Source organism: Arachis stenosperma, chromosome 9, assembly GCF_014773155.1.
Source record: "Arachis stenosperma cultivar V10309 chromosome 9, arast.V10309.gnm1.PFL2, whole genome shotgun sequence".
NCBI classification, from domain to species: domain Eukaryota; kingdom Viridiplantae; phylum Streptophyta; class Magnoliopsida; order Fabales; family Fabaceae; genus Arachis; species Arachis stenosperma.
This window is the reverse complement of record NC_080385.1, coordinates 159,135,976-159,144,856: the sequence shown is the minus strand read 5'-3', so window position 1 is coordinate 159,144,856 and position 8,881 is coordinate 159,135,976. Positions and strand designations below refer to the sequence as shown.

Below are 8,881 nucleotides of genomic sequence, written 5' to 3'. Positions count from 1 at the left end.
CAGCTATTATCTAATTATATATCAATATAATTGGATTTATCACCATCATCGATTTAGAATTACATGATAATTACTCCTTATATTTCAAATTAAGTGTTATATATACAGGCGATAATAATGATATATAACCTTAAAAAGGAAAGTAAATGTAATATTAATTATTTTAATAAGCACAATTTTGTCTACTTACATAATCTTTTATCACTATGAAAAAAGTTTTTCATTATTATTATCAAATGGAATATGAATTTAAAAAATAAGATAGTAATTTTTTTCTAGAACAATTAAAATAATTTAATAGGCAGCATTATATATTCCGTAACCATTTCTCTGACCGCATTTATGATCAAAATCTCAAAATCAAATTACATTATCCTAATTTTAATAAGTATATGAAATAAAAAAATAAAAATAAATGAAATAAATATATGACGAAGTGAAAGAAAAGCAAAACAAAGATGAACAGAGTGGAATGAAGACTGAAGAGAAAGAGTGAAGTCGTGAATCCTCGTTTCCCCCGAAGTTTCAGGCTTTAACCCCTTTCGTTCACTCTTAATCGGAATCTTTTCGCTCATTCCATTCCCTAACCAGATTTTGGGTAAGTAGAATCCACTTAACTCCATTAACCCCTCGTCGTTTTTACCTTCTTTTACTCTCTTTTTACTGCGTTTTGCTGTAAACAAGAACCCTAGTCTCGCTTCCTGCATCCGCCTAATTCCTCACCGAAGATCGAATCTTTTCCCCACTCTTAAGGCAATCTTTAACCATTCACTGTGAATTCCTCGCTTTTACTGTGTTCTGTGTTGATTGCTTACTTTTTTAAATTTCGGTTCTCTCCCCCCTTTTACTTTTCTATCGAATGTGTTTGTTCTTTCTATCTAGTTCCAATTGCATTCTGATTTAGTTGGTTGTTTATGTTCGTTTATTTTATTATTTATTTTGCCCCTAATACCGTTGCCATTCTCATTTGGGGTATGAATTTTCTTCAATGGTCGAAGGTATGCGTATCTATATAAATGATTATGCCTATGTTATAACTCTTGTTGCAGTTTTAGCTTGCTGGTTGGTGCACCATTCTTTGAATTGATTGATGATGGGGTTACCAGATTGGTAGCTTATTGGGGGGATATTATTGATGAGTTTGGAGTGGCTGTTTTAGGCATTGTTAGGAACTGATTCTAATTTATTGCATTTCAATTGGGGAAAGGTTTCTTGAGGTCACTGAATGTTTGAAATTAAGCTCTAGTTCTGTACTCTAAACCTAGTTAGGTTGGAAAGACTCTTTTGAGGAGTGCTGCTGTTGTGGTTGTGGATAATATTTAAGTACCATATCTTGCTAATTGTATTGCAGTATGTGTTCTCTTTTAGACATGGTTTATGATAGCACACTATAGTAATCATGTTTTATGAATTATAATCCATGCTGCCAACCCCACCAGCCAGTGAAGGCACAGCAGTTGTTATTCGTCACACTGGGCATGTTCCCCCCACCCCCAAAACAAAAAAACAACATAACACACACATAAAAGGACTGGTTTGCTTTCTATGTAAAGGGAATAATGAATTCATATTATTCAAAAATTTAGTAGGGGATATCCTATTCATTGTAAATTATTGGGAATTCTGACTTCTTTACTAGATAATTGCTTTTTTCTTTTCCTTTACTATGCTGATACCAGATTTCAGAAACTTGTTATCTTGTGTGATGTAAATTTCAGCTTTTATCAGAAAGAAAAACTTTTCATCAATCTGTTTCTCTTATGCTTATTTATTTTTTATTTTGCTCCCTGATGAATAAGCTGTTAGTAAGGAAGCTGGAAAGTGGTTGAAGTAGATGCCCGACAATGGAGACCATATCCATGATTTTGTCAACTCAACTTGGAGATTTTGTTCTTCTTTAGGTGGTTGGATTTCGGGTTTAATATTGAAACCTTGCAAAAAAGTGGTGAGACAAGACATTTTATTTGGAGAAGTTTTTTGTTTTTTCTTATTTGCTGTCATTTTAAATTACAATTTCATGATGCTTTTTGAATTCAGGTTGGCATAGTATTTACGAGTTCTCTTTCTAGGTTGGCTGACGGAAAGGACAATTGTTATCCTGAGTTCATGGATGAATGTATATATATTAGCTCATCAGATGATGACCTTGAGGAGATAGAAGATCCAAAAAGGAATCTCCCTCAATGGGCTGCTGCTGAAAGGAATTCAGGTGGTTGATCTGTTCTAGATGCTCCCCTTCAATGGAGTTTCTTTATAAATTAGTAAGCACTTTCATGATATAAGTAATAAGTAATGTTGTGTGCAGATTATGGTGGACGGCCAAGGCACGATAGTTTTTCAAGAGGCACAAGTACTTCAGGTGCTAGCTCGTCCAATGTTAATAATAATCATTCCCAAATCAAGCTTCATGCTCAACCTGTATCTAGCAAAAATGGACTGAATCAGAGAGTTGCACGTCGAGAAGAACCTTCATATCATGCACAGAATGGAAACACAAGTCAGTCAACTCAACAGGCTTTCAAGCGGGCTCTTCCTCAAACTGTTCATCCATATACATCAAGGGTTCCACCATCTTCGTCGTTTGCACCTGATAGCAGATTAAGTAACTTAAAGGATAACATGAACAATAGTCAGTTTTTCGATACATATAGGAATCGTCCCCATGGAGTAGGACCTAGCACGATGAGCGACAAGGCCTACAACCGTGGCCCATTTATGAGGGGAAGTGATGAAGATCGCTTCATGAATCAAAATGGTGTGATTAGGGTTCTTCCTCCATCTTTGATGCATGGTAAGTCTGTACCTCCACAGTATGCTAGTTCCAGTGAACCTGCATTCCGCTCTGGTGCAGGTGATGAACGGGCTCCTGGAAGTGATGAGAGACTAATTTATGAGGCCATTGTGGAGGTATACACCCTATTTTTTATTGTATGGTTAATTCCGTTGATGTTCTAAGTTGTACGAGCCTCATGTTAAATTCCCTCATATATGATATGTTGCCAAAGTTGACTTCCTAGGAAATTTGTTATAGCCATTCAGACAATGAACTTAAGATTCAGTGTAAGGGGTTGAGGCTTGCTCTTCTTTATTTCTTTGTGGTTTTTGGTGGTAAGAATAAATTTTCTTAAAAGTTTTCTGGATGGAAAATTCAAAATTAAATAAAGTAACATCCTATCATAATATGGATCCCTAAGTCTATAGACAATATGCAAAAAGCACAACTAGCATATATTGGTGTACTTGTAATCATGTCCTAAATCAACATACTTTTTGTGGAAGATCTTTCAAAGAATGTATTTTGTTTCTTGCAGGATCTCAGTCAAAATAGAATAGAAGTTGATGTACCTGAGGGTCACATGTGTGTCTCTCTTCTTAGACATCAGGTATTGTGGCTTGTCTATTTGTAATAAACTTTCAGGGAGCCATTCATTGATATAACTCTACATTGCAGAAAATTGCATTGGCTTGGATGCTTCAGAAGGAAACCAGAAGTTTGCATTGCCTTGGGGGGATTTTGGCTGATGATCAGGTCATCTTTTACGTATTTAATTGATGTTTTTTTTTCTTTTTTTAATCAATGGTACTGATGATTTTCATCTTATTGCTTTTAACTGAACATCAAACCCTTGTTCTAACAGGGCCTTGGCAAGACAGTTTCAATGATTGCCCTCATCCTAATGCAGAGGTCACTGCAATCAAAATCTAAAACAGACGATGCATGCAATCATAAAACTGAAGCTTTGAATTTGGACGATGAGGATGATCGTGCTACTGTTGATTTGGAAAAGCTTGAAAATAAAGAAGAATCTGATGATGTAAAACCTAGTACAGAACCTAGTAGTTCAACACGAGCACCAAGTAGGAAAAGGCCGGCTGCTGGCACACTTGTTGTTTGCCCTGCAAGTGTTCTTCGACAATGGGCCAGAGAGCTTAAAGAAAAAGTTGTTGAAGAGCAGAGACTTGCTGTTTTGGTTTATCACGGGGGCAGTAGGACAAAGGATCCTACTGAACTTGCAAGATATGATGTGGTCCTCACAACATATGCTATTGTGACTAATGAAGTTCCAAAGCAGCCGTTGGTTGAGGAGGATGATATTGATGAAAAAATGGGGGAAAGATTTGGGATATCCTCTGAATTTTCTGCCAGTAAAAAGAGGAAGCAGTTATTTAATGGAAGTAAGAAAAGTAAAAAGGGTAGAAAGGGATTAGACGAATCTTCAATTGAATCTGCTTCTGGTCCTCTTGCAAAAGTAGGTTGGTTTAGGGTTATTCTAGATGAAGCTCAAACAATAAAGAACCATAGAACTCAGGTAGCTAGAGCTTGCTGCAGTCTTAGGGCCAAAAGGAGGTGGTGCTTATCTGGAACACCTATTCAAAATACAATTGATGATTTGTATAGCTACTTTAGGTTCCTGAAGTATGATCCTTATGCTGTGTATAAATCGTTCTACAATACAATAAAAGTTCCGATATCCAGAAATTCTATCCAAGGGTACAAGAAGCTTCAGGCAGTTCTGAGGGCCATTATGCTTCGCCGTACAAAAGGTACTTTTCCTTTGGTGCATATATTGTTTGCATGTACTTTTTCCTGGCTATAAGAGTGTCCTATCACTCCTGCTGTTCTTTTAATTAAAATTTGTCAATTAGATATTCTTTCTTAAATTATTTTTATATTTCATGGTTAAGTTTGCCCTTTGGTACTATGACTTCAATTATAATATCAAATTCTTGCATTTGTTAAGGAACTTTGATCGATGGGAAGCCAATAATCAATTTACCTCCTAAAACAATTGAGCTGACTAAGGTGGATTTCTCCAGTGAGGAGCGGGCCTTCTATATGCAGTTGGAAGCAGATTCACGTTCCCAATTTAAGGTTTATTTGCTTTATTTGTTTATATCATCGTGGAAAATTTGTAGTGATATGTTTTTATAATTATAGGATTCGGTAAGTGTGCTTTTGCTATTGAGATTTTAAATAATGTGCATTGGAGTTTTGCCTTCTTGCAGGTAGAAATTAGATTTAATATAAATTGTAATCTTGGCAGCTTACAGAATAAATTCAACCTTGCGGCCTCTATAACTGAATTTCAATTCTATATTCTTAGTTTTGATATTCAGTTTAGTTGATATTTGATGTTTTGTAGGGAATGATCAATAAAAGAGACTGTAGTCCCCCTAAAGTATTACATATATTGATATGGTCTATTTAGGATATGAAGCAGTAATGACAGTTTGTGATATGAATTTGGTCAAGTACCGAGTACAAAATCCTCTGGTAATTTTATTTATTTAGTTTGATAAAAACAGCCCTTTAGTGCACTAATGCCACTAAACAAAGATAACAATTAGGAAATTGAAACATTATTAATTTAAGCAACAAATTTTAAGATTGTTCACTAATTAACAACTAGATGCCTGATTTGAGTCTAAAATATTTTCTTAAGATCTACTAAGATATGTTTCAAATATTCTAAGACATATTGAGCATATTCGCAGATATTTTCTAGACATTGCAACAGATTCGTTAGTGTGTGGTGCTATTTGGACCTATCTACTTGGCTTCTTTGAATCAGGGAAATAATTTGTAGGATTGGCTAGAGTGTGATTTAGCTTTTATTTAGTTAGATTTCATTGCTGTTACGGCTAGTACTGCATCAGTTTTAAATCAATGACATATACCTTGCAGGCCTATGCTGCTGCTGGCACGGTGAATCAAAACTATGCAAATATTCTTTTAATGCTTTTGCGTCTTCGTCAAGCTTGTGATCACCCACGTCTTGTTAAAGATTATTATTCTGATCCTCTTGGGAAATCCTCTGTGGAAATGGCAAACTCACTTCCAAAGGAGATGTTGATTAATCTGTTTAATAGTTTGGAAACGACCTTTGCTATATGCTGTACTTGTGAGGTCAGTTAATTTCTAACGTGATGTATTCAGACATTTGTTTTCTTTGTTGTTAATATGAGCTCTAAAAACTTGATGGAATAAATCCTTTTATTATAACATGGAAGTTTAATTCTATGTATGGTATCTTTAATGTATTTTGGTGAAAAATTATAGTATCTAATAGGTAAACTTACAATGTTAAGTTAAACTGCTGCTGAGAAAATACACAAGTATGTGCCTACGCTTGACAGTGGTCAAAACTTGGATTGTCACATATATTGTCAATGTTGTTATAGAATTGCATGGTTAGCACACTCCCAAGCACGTTGCAGGAGTGGATAAATGGAAGAAAATGAGTGACTAGATGGAGATAGATCGCATACCACGGGGGAATGTAGTTGACTAGTTGTGAGCTTTCACTTAAAACACAAATGTTTCCCATCTCAGTTTTAATAATAAAAAAGAGAATATGGGGGGATGCTGTACGGTATAATGTCCAAACCCATCACTTTCAAGTGAGTGTGTTGCTGATCTAACCAATTTTTTCTTCTTTAATCTCCTGAAGCTTACAGTTCTAACCATGCTTATGGATATTTGTTTTTTAGGAAAATTTCTATTCTGATGCTATGATCTATTGGTTAATTAATTTGTTCACTAATCACTGGTTGATATTTTAGATTTTGATTTCTCAGTTTATCCGTCTAGGCATATAGCTGTATAGTAAACCAATAGCAATACGTTGTTGGTATGGGTTTGGTTGATTCGTACTGTGTTTTCAACAGGATCCACCTGAAGACGCAGTTGTTACAATGTGTGGCCATGTCTTCTGTTATCAATGTGTATCAGATTACTTGAATGGTGATGATAATACATGCCCTGCTCGTGGTTGTAAAGCAGCACTTGCAGAAGATGTTGTTTTCTCCAAAGCTACTTTGAGGAGTTGCTTGGCTGATGAACTTGGTGGTAGTAATTCCATAAAAGCGCATGATTTTGATCATTCACTAGTGCAGCAGAGTGAGTACAGTTCATCTAAAATCAAAGCTGTCCTTGAGATTCTGCATTCAAATTGTAAACTGAATAGTCGTAGCTCTGGTTTACTAAATTCTGGTGGAAGCCATAGAGGTTCGCCATCTGATGATGATTCATATATTGAAGATTGCGACTCAGATGTTAGGATTATGAAAAACACAAGAAAATATTCAGACTCCACAACTGTAGGACCAATAAAAGCTATAGTTTTTTCCCAATGGACTAGCATGTTGGACTTGGTTGAGGCATCATTGCAACAATCCTGTATGAAATATAGGAGACTTGATGGGCGGATGTCTCTGATTGCTAGGGACAGATCTGTTAAAGATTTCAATACTGATCCCGAGGTTTGATCTTCTGTTTTCCCTGACATTATTAATGCTGATAATGGTTTTATGCACAATTATAAATATATAGAAAGTAGTAAGAGGACCTATTTGGTGGTAGCTGAAGTAATATGAAATTTAATCTTTGTTTATCATTCTTTCGCTTGATTTTATTTGGGAATCAGTGTGCATTGCTATCACTTCTTGATATTGCATTATTTACTATTCCAGTGCATTTAACCTGATAGTCTGTTGGTGTCTGACAACTGAAATTCCTTCCAGGTAACTGTTATGCTGATGTCACTAAAAGCAGGAAATCTTGGTTTGAATATGGTTGCTGCATGCCATGTTATTCTTTTGGATCTGTGGTGGAATCCAACAACTGAAGATCAAGCTATTGATCGAGCTCATAGAATTGGACAGACTCGTCCTGTTACTGTGACACGGCTTACTGTAAAAGATACAGTTGAAGACAGAATACTGGCTCTTCAGGTAATGATATCTGTCTATTTATTTTCATTTCATGCGTTAAAACACGGGCATACATTTGGAGTAATTGGATTTAGGGTCACCAAAGTGGGGCTTTGCTGCTTTCGATTATGATCCAACTTTAGTAAGTCCTGATTTTTCTCCCTCCTATATTTTCCCTTTTTAAATTTTAATATTGCTCTCTGTTTCAAATTTTTTAAACAGAATGGTACAAGTTGATTGATGCATTTTTAGGCCAACATTTTTGTATTTGTTTTTATTTATTTATTTTGCTTTTCTCAAGTTGTAAAAAGTAACAGACTAATAAATATTATAACCTGCAACAAGGGCCTAGTAGGGATCAGCATGAGTTATCTTGTGGTCCAAGGGGAAGTTGGTCTCATAAATTCCCATTCCACTTTAATTTGTGTGGTTGCTTGCTTTCATCACAGCATGTTTGTGTGTGTATATCAATGATAAACTGATGTTGTCTTACATTGGAAACTATGGCAGGAAGAGAAGAGGAAAATGGTTGCATCTGCTTTTGGGGAAGAACATGCTGGCAGTTCTGCGACTCGCCTTACAATGGATGATCTGAAATATCTTTTCATGGTGTAGAACTTTTAGATGATCGCTTACTTGTTCCCACCATGCATGGTGAATGGTGATAGCTACCTCAAGATTTTGCTTTTGGAGGGTTAGGTTTGGAGAGAGTTCTGATGCATGGCTTCTTTTTTTTGGTGCCTGCTGACATGTGTAGCTCAAGTTGGCTGGTGAGGTTGGTTAATCCAACCGGTAACTTTGTCTATTTTGGAGCCCTTAAAGGGCATTTTTGTCCTCAGAACATCTATGTAGCATAAAGCTGCCTGTAAATATCCTAATTACATTTATTATTATGGAAATGCTACCTTGTATAATTTTATTGTTCAGGTGCACGTTGTGCTGTTTGTTATTGCTTCCAATTCTCATTCTAAAACAACAAATTCAAATTAATTAAACATTTTCCTTAATTTGAAATAAGTTTTATAAAAGGGGAAACACGTCATAGCCCAAATTCATTATAATTATATTTAAAAAGAGATCAAGAAGTTATTTGCAATGATTTCAAATATCATTACTTAGCACCACTCTATAATGAAAGCAAATGGTATCATAAATTAATCTACAACAA

The 8,881-nt window shown here is 35.5% G+C and overlaps 1 protein-coding gene across 3 annotated transcripts; it reads left to right on the top strand.

Annotated features, from left to right (window-relative positions):
* The first annotated feature begins 459 nt into the window (after window positions 1-459).
* Window positions 460-8,639, top strand: LOC130948556 (helicase-like transcription factor CHR28). 3 transcript variants are annotated; one of them, XM_057877319.1, is made up of 12 exons: window positions 460-598; window positions 1,800-1,945; window positions 2,038-2,209; window positions 2,306-2,907; window positions 3,312-3,383; window positions 3,452-3,529; window positions 3,639-4,545; window positions 4,743-4,873; window positions 5,687-5,908; window positions 6,670-7,263; window positions 7,525-7,734; window positions 8,224-8,639. In XM_057877319.1, exons 2-12 carry the CDS (start codon window positions 1,835-1,837, stop codon window positions 8,326-8,328), a joined length of 3,204 nt encoding a protein of 1,067 aa, XP_057733302.1. In that variant the 5' UTR covers window positions 460-598; window positions 1,800-1,834; the 3' UTR covers window positions 8,329-8,639. The 3 variants fall into 3 exon arrangements, with proteins under 3 accessions (XP_057733302.1, XP_057733303.1, XP_057733304.1); XM_057877320.1 differs by having other exon boundaries at window positions 466-598; window positions 1,807-1,945; XM_057877321.1 differs by having other exon boundaries at window positions 466-598; window positions 2,070-2,209.
* Window positions 8,640-8,881: the final 242 nt, after the last annotated feature.